This window comes from Apodemus sylvaticus, chromosome 9, assembly GCF_947179515.1.
Source record: "Apodemus sylvaticus chromosome 9, mApoSyl1.1, whole genome shotgun sequence".
NCBI classification, from domain to species: Eukaryota; Metazoa; Chordata; class Mammalia; order Rodentia; family Muridae; genus Apodemus; species Apodemus sylvaticus.
Window position 1 is genome coordinate 76,272,944 of NC_067480.1, and position 20,839 is coordinate 76,293,782.

Sequence of the window (20,839 nt, forward strand, 5' to 3'; positions counted from 1 at the left end):
TGGTCTGATATTTACTGGGGAAGGGTATTTCTGCTACTCTCCATTGGCTGTAGTTCTTTGAGTCCAGTGATCTTTCCCTATGCCCTTTGCCATATCTGTTGTTCTTGTCCTCACTCAGATCATGTCTCATTGATAAGACTTTGTGGGTGTAGATTCTGATATTACTAAATACATAGTTCCAACGCAAACTCTCTGTCTAGCTCTTACAAATTTTCTGTCCCCTGTATTTTAAATGTTCCCTGACCCTTCTGTTCAAGTTTGTGTGGTTTTTTTTGTAGATATATCCAGTGGGAATTGGATCCACAGCTTTGTATTTTATTGTTTATCATTTTTCTATAATGGTTTTCTTGTGTTGCAAAAAGGAGTATCTTTGATGCAGAATGATATAAATTCAAAAACAGTATAAAATTACAATGTTAATGTTTTGAATATTGTTAGAAATTGCGATCAGGAAAACAGAAACTAAACAGGGAGACAGTGAAACTTATTGAAGCTTTGGACCAATTGGATTTAACACACACACACACACACACACACACACACACATATATATGTATAAGGGCACAGAGAAAGTATCCAAATTAACAAAATTAGAAATGAAAATGGAGATATTACAACAGAAACCCAGGAAATTCAAAAAATCATCAGATCCTACTACAAAAACCTGTACTCAACACAACTGGAGAATCTGGAGGAAATGGACATTTTCTTAGACAGGTACCAATTACCAAAATTAAACCCGGATCAAATAGACCATCTAAACAGACCCATAACCCCTAAAGAAATAGAAGGGATCATAGATAGGCCTCCGACCAAAAAAAGCACAGGACCAGATGATTTCAGTGCAGAATTCTATCAGACCTTCAAAGAAGACTTAATACCAATACTCTTCAAACTATTCCACCAAATAGATACAGAAGGAACACTACCCAACTCCTTCTTCGAAGCCACTATTACGCTGATACCAAAACCACACAAAGATCCAACTAAGAAAGAGAATTTCAGGCCAATTTCCCTTATGAATATCGATGCAAAAATACTCAATAAAATTCTTGCCCACCAAATCCAAGAACACATCAAAATGATCATCCACCAGGATCAAGTAGGCTTCATCCCAGGGATGCAGGGATGGTTCAATATAAGGAAATCCATAAATGCTATCCACTACATAAACAAACTCAAAGAAAAAAAACCACATGATCATTTCATTAGATGCTGAAAAAGCATTTGACAAAATTCAGCATCCTTTCATGCTAAAAGTCTTGGAAAGGAGAGGAATTCAAGGCCCATATCTAAACATAGTAAAAGCAATATACAGCAAACCGGTAGCCAACATCAAACTAAATGGAGAGAAACTTGAAGCAATCCCACTAAAATCAGGGACTAGACAAGGCTGCCCCCTCTCTCCATATCTTTTCAATATAGTTCTTGAAGTCCTAGCTAGATCAATTAGACAACATAAGGAGGTGAAAGGGATACAAATTGGAAAGGAAGAAGTCAAACTATCACTATTTGCAGATGATATGATCGTATACTTAAGTGACCCAAAAAACTCTAGTAGAGAACTACAGCTGATAAACAACTTCAGCAAAGTGGCTGGCTACAAAATTAACTGAAGCAAATCAGTAGCTTTTATATACTCAAATGATAAGGAGACTGAGAAAGAAATTAGGGAAATGACACCCTTTACAATATCCACAAACAGCATAAAGTATCTTGGGGTGACTCCAACCAAACAAGTGAAAGACCTATATGACAAGAACTTCAGATCTCTGAAGAAGGAAATCAAAGAAGATCTCAGAAAATGGAAAAATGTTCCATGCACGTAGATTGGCAGGATTAATATAGTTAAAATGGCCATCTTGCCAAAAGCAGTCTACAGATTCAATGCAATCCCCATCAAAATCCCAACCCAGTTCTTCATAGAGCTGGAAAGAGCAATTCTCAAATTCATCTGGAATAACAAAAAACCCAGGATAGCTAAAACTATTCTCAACAGTAAAAGAACATCAGGGGGAATCAGTGTCCCAGACCTCAAACTTTACTACAGAGCAGTAGTGATAAAAACTTCATGGTATTGGTACAGTGTTAGTCAAGCGGTTCATTAGAATAGGATTGAAGACCCAAAAATGAACCCCCACACCTATGGTCACTTGATCTTTGACAAAGGAGCTGAAAGCATCCAGTGGAAAGAAGATAATCTTTTCAACAAATGGTGCTGGTTCAATTGGACGTCAGCATGCAGAAGAATGTGAATTGATCCATTCTTATCTCCTTGTACTAAGCTCAACTCCAAATGGATCAAGGACATCCACATAAAACCTGACACACTGAAACTAATAAAAATGAAACTGGGGAAGACCCTTGAGGACATGAGCACAGGCGAAAAGTTCCTGAATAGAAGAACACCAATAGCTTATGCTCTAAGATCAAGAATTGACAAATGGGACCTCATAAAACTACAAAGTTTCTGTAAGGCAAAGGACACTGTCAAAAGGACAAAACGTCAGCCAACAGATTGGGAAAGGATCTTCACCAACCCTAAATCTGACAGAAGGCTACTATCTATTATATACAAAGAACTCAAGAAGGTAGAACCCAGAGAACCAAATAACCCCATTTAAAAAGTGGGGTGTCGAGCTAAACAAAGAATTTTCACATGAAGAACTTGGGAGGACTGAGAAACAGCTTAAGAAATGTTCAACATCATTAATCATCAGGAAAATGCAAACCAAAACAATCCTGAGATTTCACCTCACACCAGTCAGAATGGCTAAGGTCAAAAACTCAAGAGACAGCAGGTGCTGGCGAGGATGTGGAAAAAGAGGAACACTCCTCCACTGCTGGTGGGATTGTAAGATGGTGCCACCACTTTGGAAATCACTCTGGAGGTTCCTCAGAAAACTGGATATGACACTTCCGGAGGACCCTGCTATACCACTCCTGGGCATATACCCAGAGGATTCCCTAGCATGCAATAAGGACACATGTTCCACTATGTTCATAGCAGCCCTATTTGTAGTAGTCAGAAGCTGGAAAAAAACCCAGGTGTCCCTCAACAGAGGAATGGATACAAAAAATGTAGTATATTTACACAGTGGAGTATTATTCAGCCATTAGAAAAATGAATTCATCAAATTCTTAGACAAATGGATGGAGCTGGAGAACATCATACTAAGTGAGGTAACTCAATCTCAAAAGATCAATCATGGTATGCACTCACTGATAAGTGGATATTAGCCTAGAAACTTGGAATGCCCAAGAAATAATCCACATATTAAATGATGTCCAAAAAGAACGGAGGATTGCCCCTGGTTCTTTAGAGTCTCAATGCAACAGTATAGGGGAATACCAGAACAGGGAAGTGGGAAGGAGTAGATGGGGGAACAGCGGGAGGGAAGAGGGCTTATGGGACTTGCTGAGAGTGGGGACCCAGAAAAGGGGAAATCATTTGAAATGTAAATAAAGAATACATCGAATTAAAAAAAAAGAAAAAAGAAAAAAATTAACGGGAGGAAGAGGTGGGCAAGAAGTGGAGGCAGGAATAAAAGGAAGGGGGAGCAGGGTCAAGAAAATATATACATAAAATGGCATAATGAACCACATTATTTTGTATAATTTTATCTAGGAATAAATAAGTTGTTACTTTAAATATCCCTTTATTGTGAGAAAACATTGTGCACAATTAGCAGATTTAAGATTAGATATAAAAAAGTATAATTAAAATCCCTATTCTTAGGTGATGAACTTGTATTTGATCCACTTAAACATGCTGTTTGTGAAGCAATGAGTTTTTCTGTCATTTAAAGTAATAAAAACTAATCAAACTGTAAAAAGAAATAGAAATTGTGCTTATTTAGTAAAGTAGTAAAGTAGTGGTTATAAAATATATATATAAATTCTTTTCTAACATCATGTTTGTACTAGCCCTGGGTAGTTGTCAAGGTTTCCAGTAGCAGGTATCCTTCTTGCTGTTAGTTACTACCAAGATATATGTGCTTCTATATCCTTTGATTTCTCAGCCTTGCTGGTCCTTGTGGTTGATTATCCTAACAGTTGTGAAGGAATGTTGGTTGCTTCATTCCTTTGGAAGCTTAAATGGTGCTTTATTTTTTTCTACATTCTTTGTTTACATTCCAAATGATTTCCCCTTTCCCAGTTCCCCCCTCCCCATAAGTCCCATAAGGTGCTTTCTGTTACCATGAAAACTAGTTCTCAATTTGCAACCCCACCAGCAGTGGAGGAGTGTTCCTCTTTCTCCACACCCTCTCCAGCACCTGCTGTCTCCTGAATTTTTAATCTTAGCCATTCTGACTGGTGTAAGATGAAATCTTAGGGTTGTTTTGATTTGCATTTCCCTAATGACTAATGAAGTTGAGCATTTATTTTTTAAGATGCTTCTCCGCCATCCGAAGTTCTTCAGGTGAGAATTCTTTGTTTAACTCTGTACCCCATTTTTTAATAGGGTTGTTCGGTTTTCTGGAGTCTAACTTCTTGAGTTCTTTATATATATTGGATATTAGCCCTCTATCTGATGTAGGATTGGTGAAGATCTTTTCCCAATTTGTTGGTTGCCGATCTGTCCTCTGGATGGTGTCCTTTGCCTTACAGAAACTCTGTAACCTTATGAGGTCCCATTTGTCAATTCTTGCTCTTAGAGCATACGCTATTGGTGTTCTGTTTAGAAACTTTCTCCCTGTACCGATGTCCTCAAGGGTCTTCCCCAGTTTCTTTTCTATTAGCTTCAGGGTGTCTGGCTTTATGTGGAGGTCCTTGATCCATTTGGATTTGAGCTTAGTACAAGGAAATCAGTCTGGCGGTTCCTCGGAAAACTGGGCACCTCACTTCCAGAAGATCCTGCTATACCACTCCTGGGCATATACCCAGAGGATTCCCCACCATGTAATAAGGATACATGCTCTACTATGTTCATAGCAGCCCTATTTATAATTGCCAGATGCTGGAAAGAACCCAGGTATCCCTCAACAGAAGAGTGGATGCAAAAAATGTGGTATATCTACACAATGGAGTACTATTCAGCCATTAGAAACAATGAATTCATGAAATTCTTAGGCAAATGGATGGAGCTAGAGAACATCATACTAAGTGAGGTAACCCAGACTCAAAAGGTGAATCATGGTATGCACTCACTAATAAGTGGTTATTAACCTAGAAAACTGGAATACCCAAAACATAATCCACACATCAAATGAGATACAAGAAGAAAGGAGGAGTGGTCCCTGGTTCTGGAAAGACTCAGTGAAGCAGTATTTGGCAAAACCAGAACGGAGAACTGGGAAGGGGTGGGAGGGAGGACAGGGGAAGAGAAGGGGGCTTACGGAACTTTCGGGGAGTTGGGGGGGGGCTCGAAAAGGGGAAATCATTTGAAATGTAAATAAATTATATCGAATAAAAAAATTTAAAAAAATAAAAAAATAAAGGGATCCTTTTAAAAAGAAAAAAAAAAGAAAGAAAACTAGTTCTCAGGGAGGAGGCTTTAAGGTCACTTTCAGCTCTGCAGCCTCTGTGTCTTGCTTATGATGTGCATATTGCCCTTAGCAATAGGACTCACCTTCCACCTCTGGGCTCAGCCAGGGATAATAGCACTAGGCTATGTGTTTTGATAGTATCTTGGATAATGGATAATGAAGCCCTGCAAAGCAAAATGGGTTCTGTACTTTCCATGTCCACTTAATTTCCTTATTTTTAAAATTCAGCTTCAAATCCCCTTTCTGCATTCACTTTATCATTTGTGTTTAAGGGCATGCTGTTTTTTTAATTACTTCTGCCTATTTATATCTGTTTGTTGTTGTTTTGTTTTTGTTTCCTAAGATTACTATTATGTTAGCTTAAATAGGAATGGCTTGATTTAAATGCTTGATCAGCAGATAATGACACTATATAGAAGGTGTGGAAATAGTGTTACTGAGGGTAGGCTTTGAGGTTTAAAGTGGTCAAGCTAAGCTCAGCATCTGTCTGTCTATATTGCTTTCCCTGTCCATCCCCCCACCCCAGCTGTCTGTTGATGAGGATGCAAAATTCCTAGCTCCTTCTCCAGTACTGTTTGTAGGCTGCCATGCTTCCCTCCATGATGACAAGGCACTAAACCTCTGAACCTGTAAGCTAGCTTCAATTCAGTGCTTTCCTTTGTAGGAGTTGCCAAGCTCATGGTGTTTCATCGCGTTGGTAATATCCTTGAGATGTAAGTGGTTCAGCTCTTTTGACAGCTAGTCTTGGGGACAATAGAAACCCTCATATTGCACGTTTCTTCTTCATCTTCTAAGTCTAAAAACAGCTCTGGAATCATATAAAAATACCTTGCAATTAAAGATAATTTGGTACTTTAAAACATATTTGAATACTGAAATGCCAAGTGTATTAATATTCTATAGGAGAAACACTTTAGTCTTACTTTGAATCTTTTACATAGTATATATTTTCATTGTGCATATTGTTTTTATGATAAATAGTATAAAAAATGTAGGCTCTAAGATATTTTAATTTACTTTTGATTATTACTCTTTATGTTGAAACTTACTATAGTCCTGTAATTGATTATTAGCCAACAGTTGATATTTCACGTTTATGGTTGATAGAATCTCAAGATTTTACTAATGGGCGATATTTAATGTTAAATGGCATATATTCAGGCAAATGCTTTTATATATAATTTATTTGACATTGTAAATGCATTTCTCTTGTGAGAATCAGACCACCTATTGTCAAATGAAGTATTCTATAAAGGTTTGGAGTAAATGAATAATAAAACTACTTCGGTATACAATCTAACAATATTAAATATTAAGACTTAAAATGATCGATTTTAATAGTTAATTAACCTATTTAAAGTTCATGTAGCTCTCCTACATAAAAGATTGAAAGAAATTTTAAATAGAACTTCGTACTTTTTATCTTGTCTTCTTTGTAATTGATATCTTAAAGAACATTGTTATTTTTAACCAGAAGTTTACCTTAATTTATCATTTCTAAATAAAAAGGTGGGTTTTATTCTTTGCAAAACTTATACAAAATGTTCAGTTTCTTTACCTTTTGGTTATTAAAATAAGGCTTCTAAGGCTTTGTTGAAGAAACTTTCTTTTAGAGGCACTATGTCATATTTTAATTTAAATGTACTTAATAATGAATACAGTCTACTTATAATGCATTCTTATTTTTGCTGTCTTGTTATAAAATTCTGAAGTATAATCTTTTGAATCTCTTTGGGGTAGGTTTATTATTTTTGCGTGTGTAAAGGAATATCACTTTGTCTTTTTAGTGCTTGATTTAGTTAATTATTTTTTAGTTTAACATCAGGCATTCAAACGATTGAATATTATTTATAGGCATTTTTCAAAAATATGTCTTAGAGTGTGCACTTTAGAAAGCTAATTCTAACTGAGTCTTATAAGCAATGAAGGAATGAATAGAAGCTGGAGCAAGTGAAGCCTCACAACCAATGTGAATACATTAGTTAGAACTTGTGATACTATTTTATATTTAAAATATGATGTTTTAAATGTTAAGTATATTCTTCAGCATGCAATAAGGACACATGCTCCACTATGTTCATAGCAGCCCTATTTGTAATAGCCAGAAGCTGGAAAGAACCTAGATGTCCTTCAACGGAGGAATGGATACAAAAAAATGTGGCATATTTATACAATGGAGTACTATTCAGCCATTAGAAACAATGAATTCATGAAATTCTTAGACAAATGGATGGAGCTGGAGAACATCATACTAAGTGAGGTAACCCAGTCTCAAAAGATCAATCATGGTATGCACTCACTGATAAGTGGATAGTAGCCTAGAAACTTTGAATACCCGGGACATAATCCACAAATTAAATGATGTCCAAAAAGAATGGAGGAGTGCTTCTGGAAAGACTCAGTGCAAGAGTATAGGGGAATTCCAGAACAGGGAAGTGGGAAGGGGTAGATGGAAGAATAGGGGGACGGAAGAGGGTTTATGGGACTTGTGGGGAGTGGGGACCCTGAAAAGGGGAAATCATTTGCAATGTAAATAAAAATAAATAAATAAATAAATAAATAAATAAAATGTTAAGTATATAACATCAATGTATTACATGTAGTATTTTACCCATTCATTGCTAGTAAATGAAACATTTAATTAAAATAGTACTTACTTTACACAAAAAATCGTAATGTATTTAAATATATTTTAAATCCCAACCTTCACAATAAACCTTTAAAATTTGACATAGCCATTGTATTGTAAGCTTTCTGTAGAAAACTTTTCAGATAGATACATTTTTTTCCGATACTTTCATATTCAGATTTACTATTATATGAACCAGACTTCTGAAAACAGTACACCTGTCTTTTTTTTTTTTTTTTTTTTTTTGTGCCTTCAGCTGAGTTTCTGTCATTTTTTACTAGGAAAGAGAAATGTTTGCCAAATTCAACATGACAGACAGCACAATACTCAAAAAAGCAGCCCAGCCTAGCATGCTGGGGCCTGCTTGATGGCACCAGCTCTGTTACCCAAGATACCTGAACGAATTATTAAGTTTAGATACTAGGACCCCCGGCCCCACAGATGACTAAGATTAGCAATGTCCATCAAGTCACTTCAGGAGGAGGCAGTTAGGGATGCTCTCACAGAACAGTCTGTCCTTGAACCTGTGAGTCTTTAACTTAAGGTTAGAGATGGGCAAAGGGACTCTGGTGTCCTCTTGAGTAGGAATTCTGTCTGCACTACCGTGCAGATACAAACTGCACATTGCTTCTTCTTCTTTTTTTTAATATTTTTATTTTCTATATTCTTTGTTTACATTCCAAATGATTTCCCCTTTCCCGGATCCCCCCTCCCCATATGTACCATAAACCTTCTTCTCTCCATCCCTTCTCCATTCACCTCCCTCCTTTTTCTCTGTCCTTATATTCCTTTCCAATGCTAGATCAATCCTTTCCAGGATCAGGACCCTCTCCATACTTCTTCATGGGCGTCGTCATTTGTTATGCAATTTGTGCCTTGGGTATTCAGGGCTTCTGGGCTAATTAATATCCACTTATCAGAGATTGCATTCCATGTGTATTCTTTTGTGATTGGGTTATCTCACTTAGGATGATATTTTCCAGATCAAACCATTTGCCTAAAAATTTTGTGATTTCATTGTTTCTAATTGCTGACTAGTATTCCATTGTGTAAATATACCACATTTTCTGTATCCATTCCTCCTTTGAGGGGCATCTGGGTTCTTTCCAGCTTCTGGCTATTATAAATAAGGCTGCTATGAACATAATGGAGTATGTGTCTTCATTGCATGCCGGGGAATCCTTTGGGTATATGCCCAGGAGAGGTATAGCAGGGTCCTCCGGAAGTCTCATGTCCAGTTTTCTAAGGAACCTCCAGACTGATTTCCAAAGTGGTTGTCCCATCTTACAGCCCCCCCAGCAGTAGAGGAGTGTTCCTCTTTCTCCACATCCTCGCCAACACCTGCTGTCTCCTGAGTTTTTGACCTTAGCTATTCTGACTGGTGTAAGGTGAAATCTCAGGGTTGTTTTGATCTGCATTTCCCTAATGACTAATGATGTTGAGCACTTCTTAAGGTGCCTCTCTGACATCCGAATTTCTTCAGGTGAAAATTCTTTGTTTTGATCTGTACCCCATTTTTAATAGGGTTATTTGGTTCCCTGGGGTCTAACTTCTTGAGTTCTTTGTATATATTTGATATTAGCCCTCTACCAGATGTGGGGTTGGTGAATATCCTTTCCCAATTTGATGGTTGCCCTTTTGTCCTTTTAACAGTGTCCTTTGCCTTACAGAAACTTTGTAATTTTATGAGGTCCCATTTGTCAATTCTTGATCTTAGAGCATAAGCTATTGGTGATCTGTTCAGGAACTTTTCTCCCTGTGCCCATGTCCTCAAGGGTCTTCCCCAGTTTCTTTTCTATTAGTTTCAGTGTGTCTGGTTTCACATGGAGGTCCTTGATCCACTTGGAGTGAAGTTTAGTACATGGAGATAAGAATGGATCAATTTGAATTCTTCTGCATGCTGACCTCCAATTGATCCAGCACCATTTGTTGAAAAGGCTATCTTTTTTCCACTGGATGTTTTTGGCTCCTTTGTCGAAGATCAAGTGACCATAGGTGTGTGGATTCATTTCTGGATCTTCCATTGGTCCACTTGTCTGTCACTGTGCCAATACCATGCAGTTTTTAACACTATTGCTCTGTAGTATTGCTTGAAGTCAGGGATACTGATTCCCCCAGAATTTCTTTTGTTGTTGAGAATAGTTTTAGCTATCCTGGGTATTTTGTTATTCCAGATGAATTTGAGAATTGCTTTTTATAACTCCATGAAGAACTGAGTTGGGATTTTGATGGGGATTGCATTGAATCTATAGATCGCTTTTGGCAAGATGGCCATTTTAACTATATTAATCCTGCCAATCCACGAGCTTGGCATATTTTTCCATTTTCTGAGGTCTTCTTCGATTTCCTTCTTCAGAGACCTGAAGTTTTTGTCATATAGATCTTTCACTTGTTTGGTTAGAGTCACACCAAGATACTTTATATTGTTTGTGGCTATTTTGAAGGGTGTCATTTCCCTAACTTCTTTCTCAGCCTGCTTATCCTTTGAGTATAGGAAGGCAACTGATTTGCTTGAGTTGATTTTATTACCAGCCACTTTGTGAAGTTGTTTATCAGCTATAGGAGTTCTCTGGTGGAGGTTTTCAGGTCACTTAAGTAGACTATCATGTCATCTGCATGATGACTTCTTCCTTTCCAATTTGTATCCCCTTGAGCTCCTTAGGTTGTCTAATCGCTCTAGCTAGAACTTCAAGTACTATATTGAAAAGATATGCAGAGAGAGGACAGCCTTGTCTAGTCCCTGATTTTAGTGGGATTGCTTCAAGTTTCTTTCCATTTAGTTTGATGTTGGCTACCGGTTTGCTGTATATTGCTTTAACGATGTTTAGGTATAGGCCTTGAATTCCTCTCCTTTCCAATACTTTTAGCATGAAAGGATGCTGGATTTTGTCAAATGCTTTTTCTGCATCTAATAATATGATCATATAGTTTTTTTCTTTGAGTTTGTTTATGTAGTGGATAGCATAGATGGATTTCCTTATATTGAACCATCCCTGCATCCCTGGGATGAAGCCCACTTGATCATGGTGGATGATCGTTTTGATGTGTTCTTGGATTCGGTTGGCAAGAATTTTATTAAGTATTTTTGCATCAATATTCATGAGAGAAATTGGCCTGAAGTACTCTTTCTTTGTTGGATCTTTGTGTGGTTTTGGTATCAGCGTAATTGTGGCTTCATAGAACGAGTTGGGTAGAGTTCCTTCTGTTTCTATTTTGTGGAATAGTTTGAAGAGTATTGATGTTAGGTCTTCTATGAAGGTCTGATAGAACTTTGCACTGAAGCCATCTGGTCCCGTGCTTTTTTTGGTTGGGAGACTTTCTATGACCCTTTTTATTTCTTCAGGTGTTACGAGACTGTTTAGATGATCTATTTGATCCTGATTTAGTTTTGGTGTCGAATATCTGTCTTGGAAACTGTCCCTTTCCTCCAGATTCTCCAGTTGTGTTGAGTATAGGCTTTTGTAGTAGGATAAAATGATTTTTTTGAATTTCCTCAGTTTCTGTTGTTATATCTCCCTTTTCATTTCTAAGTTTGTTAATCTGGATACTGTCCCTGTGTCTTTTGGTTAGTCTGGCTAAGGGTTTATCTATCTTGTTGATTTTTCTCAAAGAACCAGCTCCTGGTTTTGTTGTTTCTTTGTATGGTTCTCTTTGTTTCTATTTGATTGATTTCGGCCCTGAGTTTGATGATTTCCTGCCTTCTACTCCCACCAGGTGAAATAGCTTCTTTTTGTTCTAGGGCTTTCAGGTGTGTCATTAAGCTGTTAGTGTATGCTCTCTCCATTTTCTTTTTGGAGGCACTCAGGGCTATGAGTTTTCCTCTTAGCACTGCTTTCTGTGTGTCCCATAGATTTGGGTATGTTGTGTCTTCATTTTCATTATGTTCTAAAAAGTCTTTAATTTCTTTCTTTATTTCTTCCTTGACCAAGGTATCATTGAGTAGAATATTGTTCAGTTTCCACGTGTTTGTGGGTTTTCTGTTGTTTTTGTTGCTACTGAAGACCACTTTTACTCCATAGTGATCTGATAGGAGGCATGGGATTAGTTCAATCTTCTTATATTTGTTGAGGTCTGTCTTGTGACCAATTATATGGTCGATTTTGGAGAAGGTACCATGAGGTGCTGAGAAAAAGGTATATTCTTTTGCTTTAGGATAGAATTTTCTCTCTATATCTGTTAAATCTAGTTGGTCCAGAGCTTCAATTAGTTTCATTGTGTCCCTGTTTAGTTTCTGTTTTCCTGATCAGTCCATTGAGGAAAGTGCAGTGTTGAAGTCACCCACAATTATTGTGTTAGCTGCAATGTGTGCTTTGAGCTTTAATAAAGTTTCTTTTATGAATGAGGGTGCCCTTGCATTTGGAGCATAGATGTTCAGGACTGAGAGTTCTTCTTGTTGTACTTTTCCTTTGAGCAGCAAGAAGTGTCCCTCAGAGTCTCTTTTGATGACTTTGTGTTGAAAGTCAATTTTATCTGATATTAAAATGGCTACTCCAGCTTGTTTCCTGAGACCATTTGCTTGTGAAATTGTCTTCCAGCCTTTTACTCTAAGGTAGTGTTTGTCTTTGACCCTGAGGTGTGGTTCCTGTATGCAGCAAAATGTTGGGTCCTGTTTACGTATCCAGTTGGTTAGTTTATGTCTTTTTATTGGGGCATTGAGTCCATTGATATTAAGAGATATTAAGGAATAGTGATTGTTACTTCCTGTCATTTTTGATGTTATTTTTTAAATTTGATTTAACTTCTTTTGGGTTTTATGAGAGAAGGTTACTATCTTGCTGTGCGCTCCCAGTCTGCCTCAGGTGCACACCAGGTCTCCTGCACCTCCTGGAGACCAAGTGTTGTGGCCCAGGCTGTTCAGATCCTGAAGCAGACACCTGAAGGCTCCTGCAGGAGCCCGCTGGATTCACCAGAGCACCCTGACTCCTCCCAGCCGGCCTCCTGGAAGCCCCTCTTGCCTCTTGCAGGATCTGGAGATGTGGCATTGCTGCCCAGGCTGATCTGGATCTGGAAGTGGAGAGATCTGAGGGCTCCAACCAGAGGCCTCAAGACTGGAACCTAATCTCCATGCTGCAGGAGCAAGCTGTTCGCTCCCAGTCTGCCCCCAGGTTTACACCAGGTCTCCCACACTTCCTGGAGACCGAGTGCTGTGGCCCAGGCTGTTCAGATCCTGAAGCAGACACCTGAAGCCTCCTGCCGGGGCCCGCTGGATTCACCAGAGCACACTCTACACCTGTCTTTAAGATTAATTTTAGACTGTGAATGGGAATTTCAGCCTCATTTACCAACTCTGATTACTAGGGTAGCTTCAAAGAATTTCAGAAAAACCAGTCCCAAGTTTTTAATTTTGTGTTTTACAGGGCATAAAAAATTTGTAAGCTAATAACAACAAAGGAATATGTATCTTTTCTGAGGTATAAAAATGTATATTTCTATGCTCCTAAATTTAAGAAAAGAAGACTATATTGAATTATTTTAAAAAAATGTATTATTTGTATTAGGATTTAGAGGCTGATTAGGAAATTTTAAGGGAGTCTATCAATTATTGATTTAATTTTTCATTGTCTAAGAGGCATGTTTTTCAGATTTATATATTTTCACCCACAGAGAAGCTAGGTGATTAGGTTGTAGCAAATATAAATTTCATGTCAAATTTGTAAAAGCAAACTTTAGGACTAATGGAGTACTAAATACATAATTTTTAAAAATCAATCGCACCAATAAGATAAGTAATTAGGGTTTTTTGGTTTAATATGTATGCATAAATAATTCATTCAGAACAATGATTCAAGTGATTATAGACACATTTGTTTAAAGATCTTTAATATTCTGCTTTGTAATACAGTTTTGTGGATCTAGTTTTGAATCACAAATTGAGTTTTTCCTAGAAATTTGATTTTACATTCAAAAGCAACATTTTATTTCTGTTTTTACAAGGTTGTCCCAAAAGAAATAATAGACTTAACTTTTTTATTCTAAAAGCTAAAATAATCCTATATATTTAAAACAAAGCAATCTAAATTAAGGCAGAAACATTTTTAGTTACTTGTGAATTGTATTAGTATTAAAAGCTGAACTTCAAACAAAAAGAAGAACATCTATTCATTCTTTGAGTGAGTTACCTGATATCTGCAGGTTTACTTCATTTGATTATAAATACATTTTAATGTCTCAGTTTTGATATGTAGGCTTCATAAATGATGATACTGTACATTCCTCATTGTGTACAGGGATGGTTGTAGATTAGTATGTTTAGAATTAACTTCATATTCTGGCTTTTGGTTGTTATTTAGACTTATCAAATTCTAGGAACAGTTCCCAACCTTTCCAATGCTGCAACCTTTTAATACAATTCTTCATGTTATGGTGACCCCCAGCTATACAATTATCTCATTGCTACTTAACAATTGTAATTTTTATGCTGTAATGGAGTATAATGTAAATATCTGATATGCAGGATAACTGATGTATGACTCCAGTGAAGGAGTCTTCCGACCCTAAAGTGGCCATGACATACAGGTGGATAACCATTGTTCTAAAGAATTAGATGTAATGCTAATTTTATTGAATCATTTTTAGAATTTTAACCTTCTCTAATGATTGAAAAAGTTATCTAGTATCTTAGCATTAGGGATGAATGTGATCATGTTTTTCAGTTGTGTGGAGGTCTTGTTCCACATTGGTCATTGGTCAAGGGAACTCCTCGACATGTGCTCAGTTTTGGCCTGTTGTAGTTATTTCCTCAGCTAGTGTCCCTTCCCCAGATCACTCCAGTTTGTTTTGGTTTGCCTGGCTGCCCTGGAACCACCTCTGCAGGCCAGGCTGGCCTCAGACTCACAGAGACCCTCCTGTCTCTGTCTCTTGAGTGCTAGGATTAAAGAAAGGCCTGTGCCACCACAGCCCAGCCCACACTGCCCCTGAAGTTATGAAAATTTGTTGCTTGCATAATTTTGAATAAAAATTTATGAATTTTTTTAGTAGGGGACGTTATAGTTTGACTTTATAATTTGTACTTTATGAACATCAAAGATTAGCATGTAAATCACCTTTCTATTAACATTATAAAGTGCCAACTTATTGAAGGACAATTCTATTTGATTCATATTTTTAGATGTCTCATTCAGTGGTTAGTTGAATTGTCAGAGACATGCTGGAAATCCCTAGTAACCTCACTGAGTATCAAACAACTACAATATTTAAGATTTGTTTCATTATATATAAATCATCCAAAGACACTGCAAAACTTTACACTTTATTGTACTTTTTAGTCCAGAAACTACAATTGTAACATTTTTTAAAAGAAAATAATAATGAATATGACATGATTATTGCACTCATCTATGGGGTGAATATATGATAGCCTGCTAAATATTTAATCAAGTATTGTTTACATAAATTGTGATAACTACATAACAGAGTGCCAGACATCCATTATAAATTCCAATTTAGACACAAGGACAACACTTATGACAATTTAGAAATAATTTATTGTAACTTAGTGATAGTTGTACATAACCAGTATGTTTTCCATGGTGGATCACATTCATAACATATACTCTGAATGTCCATAGCAAACAAGTATCAAGTATATTACAAAATAATTTTAGGAATGTCATTTTGTATTAATTTTATTGTGAGTAATTTTAATTTGCTATACTTTTTTGTGTTTTCAGTCTTATTAAAGTGTAAATTATTGCTTTGTTAAACAAATCCTATAAAGTGAGGTTTTACAAAAACTTAAGTAAGGTTTTTATATAAGCTTTATTAAAAATTTAAGTTTTTAAGTTTTAATAAATTAAAAAACAAATTTTTAACTTAAATGTTACTCCACATTCAAGTAAAGATTATAAATGAAGTCTAGAGTTTTTTTAAGCATTATTTATATGGAATTTTCTTTCACAAAAGTCCTCCTACATGTAGTAACAGACAGGTCCTATATCCTATAGAAAGCTCATTGATGTCTGCAATGTTCATACAATCATTCTGTCTAGTATTCCTTCCCCACCCTAGCAGAGAAAATCTATTCATCTTTGTTTTTGTTTTCATCTAGGCAATTACAGTCAGTGACTGTCTCCACTCTATGCAATGTATAAGTCTGTGTCTGAAACTAGACATCCTCTGCAGTCAGAAGAACAAGAAGTAGGCATTGACCCCTTGTTCAGTTATTCAAATAAACCAAGAGGTAAGTTTTCTGTGCAGATGTTGTGTGCATATGCTAATCAGACCAAATTACAAGTATGTTGCTAGATATGTATAGAATGCTCTTGATGCTACTGAGTATCTGCAAAAGTCCCCTTTGTATTGAAGGTAAAAGATGCATTAACTAAATAATGAATAGTATACTGTCATTCTTTAAGAAAAGTCACATACTAGGGTATGCCTTTACTATAGGAAGTCAATGTTGAAATAGAGATACCTTTGTCAGATCTATGTTGAAGAGTCCTGAGCTTTGGTGTTGAGCTTTCAGATAATTTACTCCCCTCTCAAGAGCATACATTAAATTGAGTTCAGTTTTAGGATGAACTTTTTAATAATGTTTCATATTATTTTTCTTTCTTTTTCGAAATAATTGAAATTTATATCATGCTCTTGTTGATATGTACAGTGCAATTGTTAAATTTTAGATCATTGAAAGTTATGCATTATTCAGGTTCTATTTTAAAAAAATACTTTAAGTATGTATATATCAGAACTATAAGTGATTTTTTTCATATTTACTTCATTGTAGACTTTCTAAAAAAGACAAGTTTAAACTCTTAAAGCCGTATCCTTATTTTTGAGTAGTTCATTAACATCTAAAAATGTCCCTGCTCAAATGACTACTAGTATTTTTTAATTTATAAAAATGCATATATCAAGATTATAAGATCTATTTCAAACAAATTATTTGAAACAATTCATTGTTTATGCTTTAAATTAATTTATTTTCACCTGTATACTGATATTAAGCTCTACCGTGATGTTTTGGTAATTTAGAAAACCAACTCCTAAAATGATCATTTCTCACTTAGTATGATTTTTCTCCAGCTCCATCCATTTGCCTAAGAATTTCATGAATTCATTGTTTCTAATGGCTGAATAGTACTCCATTGTGTATATATACCACATTTTTTGCATCCACTCTTCTGTTGAGGGATACCTGGGTTCTTTCCAGCTTCTGGCAATTATAAATAGGGCTGCTATGAACATTGTGGAGCATGCTGGAGAACATCATACTAAGTGAGGTAACCCAGACTCAAAAGATGAATCATGGTATGCACTCACTAATAAGTGGATATTAACCTAGAAAACTGGAATAAACATAATCCCAAAACATAATCCACACATCAAATGAGGTACAAGAAGAATGGAGGAGTGGCCCCTTGTTCTGGAAAGACTCAATGAAGCAGTATAGGGTAAAACCAGAACAGGAAAGTGGGAAGTGGTGGGTGGGAGAACAGGGGGAAGGAAGGGGGCTGATGGGACTTTCGGGGAGTGGGGGCTAGAAAAGGGGAAATCATTTGAAATGTAAATAAAAAATATATTGAATTAAAAAAAAAGAAAAAAAATGGTCATTTCTACTGAACAAAAGCTCTTTATTTCTGTCTTTAGTGGTGTGCGAATGGGGTGCGGAGGGGTGTGTGATACTTTAATGCCTTCTACGTCCTGTAACTGCCATTGATATTTTTGTTGAAAAGGTTACCATTTGCCCTTCAAAATTATTTTGTCATTTTATTTTTTGTTTGCTATATAAGTACCCAAAAGACTGCTCTTTATATTTTGACAATATGAAAATTAATTTTGATATTTCAGTTGAAGTATCTTAACAGGTTAGAAAGCTTGAAAGCTTTTCTTATGATATTTCCCTTAAATTTAATGCCTGAAAGACATACCTATAATTCCATAAATGCTTTAAAAGAGAATATATATTTATACTAGAAGTATATAAAACAATTTTGCGAATACTTCTCAGAACATTTCTTATTCATCTGTATATTTGAGAATCATTTTCTGTTGTGTTTTAAGTGAATATTTTTTCTCTGGGCCATTTCATTAAATATTGAGCATTTTAAAAACCTGGTTAAAAACATTTTAAATTAATTTTATCTTATATTGTCTAAAGGAATGAGTCGTTACCTTTCCTGAAAGGGATTTTCATTTATATCCTAGCCTAACATTTCTGTGACATACCAAGTTATTAGGACTGAATTGATGTTTTAAAGTGCCATTAATTCATTTACCCCAAATGTTCATTAACAATGTAAATGTATGCTGATGTTCTATGAGACAAGGAAGTGACTAATGACTCTTCCAACTAACAACACTTAAAATGAATAGAAACTTTAGATAGCTAATCTTGAAGTAATCAAGACCCTCATTCAGCTTGGCATCTCTGTATGCTCTAAAACAGCTGTCAACTGTTAAAAATATATACAAAACACACATACGCTCAGGCACATAAGGAAAGAAAGATATGTAAATTACTGGTTTTTCTAAGACATAAAGGTTACTAACCATAGTGAGTTCTATGTGATATATATGTAAACCTTTTACATCAGGTACCGATTTGGTCTTCTTTGGTTGCACTTTGCATACACACAATTTGTGTATTACATTTTCTTGGGGTTGTCATATTTACTTGAAGAATCATTACCTTTACAGTTCATTTTAATTTGTGTCTTACATTGGCTTTCTTGAAGTATTTTGACACTCTTTTTACATTTCTGCAATACACTGTAGGGAATTTGTGGGCTACACAATGACTCCTTGTCTAAACAGATAAACATTGGATTTGGATTAGTAATTTTTCTGCCTGAAGACATCTGCAATTAAAAACAACCCTGTTAGAGATTCCATTAGTAAATCAATCTTCTGTTGTATCAAATCTGAATTCTAACATTTGTAAAGAGAGAGCACTAGTAAATGATTTTTCAGAATTCTTTTAAAATTAAAAAAGAAAATGGAATTAGATAAAAAGCCTCATTTTTTATTTTTATGGGGGTAAACAACTGTCCTTAGATATATATGAAATCGTACAGTATATTTCCATATTAATTATACTTTTAATCTTTTTTCCAAATAATAATCAGTATAGAAATACATTACATATTCTCTGAGCCTTATCAAGTTTGGCGTTGTGCTTATATTGCCACCTTAAATTTCAGTCTTTGGTCAAAGAGTTAACCAGATATCCAGAATTCCACTCAAAGTAACACACACAATATTTTTTAATTTCATAATTATTTGTTCTTACCATCTCTCTTACTGATAAATGAAAGTGATAATTTTTGAATAGGCTGATAGTCTAGAGATTTAGGGGATGTCACTATGTTGAGTCATTAGGATTACCTCTCCATGTTATAACCACTTAGTCTTTGATTAACATTGAGAAAAGATTTTCCCCTATAGGGTGTCTTTGAGAATAGTATTTTGTATTTTATTGCCAAAAGTTTTAGATTGAGTTTTATTTGACACAACACTAGATAATTTTTACTGTTAAACTTTATTTCTTTCAAAGCTTTCTTTTTTCAGAAGTATTAAATAGAAGTATTTAAATAGGTATTTAAAAGTTACCTATTTAAAAAACATAAATTGCTAGGAGGTCACATACCTTTAATTGCAGCAATACAGACATAAAGGGACTCAGGGAAAAGGAGAAACCAGCCCTCTGAGTTTTAGGCCAACCTAGTCTACACAGGGAGTTTACCCAATTTAGGAAAAAAAAATACAAAAATATTCAGAGTACTTTTAAATCAAGTATTGCCCTATAAACTTGTTTGTCCTCTGTTTTCCTCATTTCCCTATCTTATAGTTTCACAACTATGAAGGGAGCTACATTGTCCACAACTGACTTTTTAGAGTCAGCTTTTACATAGTGGGGATGTTAGTGTTAGATGAATGACTGATCTCAGTTAGAACACTACCACCTGTCTGCAAGTCTATAAGCAAGTTAGCATGTATTATGTTTTATTGAATGGTTAGTATTATTACTTGTATAATTATATTACTAGATAGACATATTGACATGATAGTTAATGAATGGAAGCAATGTTCAATAAGTGAATAGGTATCAAAGAAATACATATTTTTATTTTATTTGTTTTGTTGTGACAGCGTCTCATATACCCTAATTGGATTAGAATTCACTGCATAGGCAAGGGTGTATATCCTTGAATTCCCAGTGAGAGATCATCAGCCTCACTTCCTCATGAGTGTTTGAATTAAAGTCACGTACTACCATTCCTGGCTCACATGTTTACTATCAAAGAGAGATAGTACTTTTATATTTATATAAATTTTAGCTTATTTATATAAAAACATTTATTGAAAATTTAGTATCTGAGAAAGAATATATTGCACAGTAAATTATTTTCTTTCACAAAATTTACATTCAAAAATATAATTTTTTATTAATTATACAAGAGTTTCATGAGAGTTTTGATTATAATTACCCCCCCCCCCTCACTTCTCTCAGTAATGCCACTACTCTCCAGCTGTTCATCCAGATCCAACTGGTGTGTCCTTTATTTTAACATAAACCTTTGGGTCCAGTCTGTGTTGTTCATGAACACATGGATGTGGAGCTGTCCTTTGGAACCTGGTGGCCCTGCCAGGGAAAGCAAACAGATTCTCCCTCCCTACCTTTCTTAGTTAAGTTTGGGGTTCCCTTTCTTGTCAGTGATTGAGTGGTGACAGGCTTGATTGTCTTTGCTCTGAAAATGATACACTGAAAGACAAAACCCAG

At 35.7% G+C, this 20,839-nt stretch overlaps 1 protein-coding gene across 1 annotated transcript in view; it reads left to right on the forward strand.

Moving 5' to 3' along the window:
- The window catches only part of Tbc1d5 (TBC1 domain family member 5), a 533,074-nt gene that overhangs the window by 181,563 nt on the left and 330,672 nt on the right, over positions 1-20,839 (forward strand). The window contains exon 4 of the mRNA XM_052191804.1: positions 16,166-16,297. Coding sequence (XP_052047764.1) covers positions 16,201-16,297 — 97 coding nt within the window. The 5' untranslated portion in view covers positions 16,166-16,200. The remainder of the gene's footprint in view (positions 1-16,165; positions 16,298-20,839) is intronic.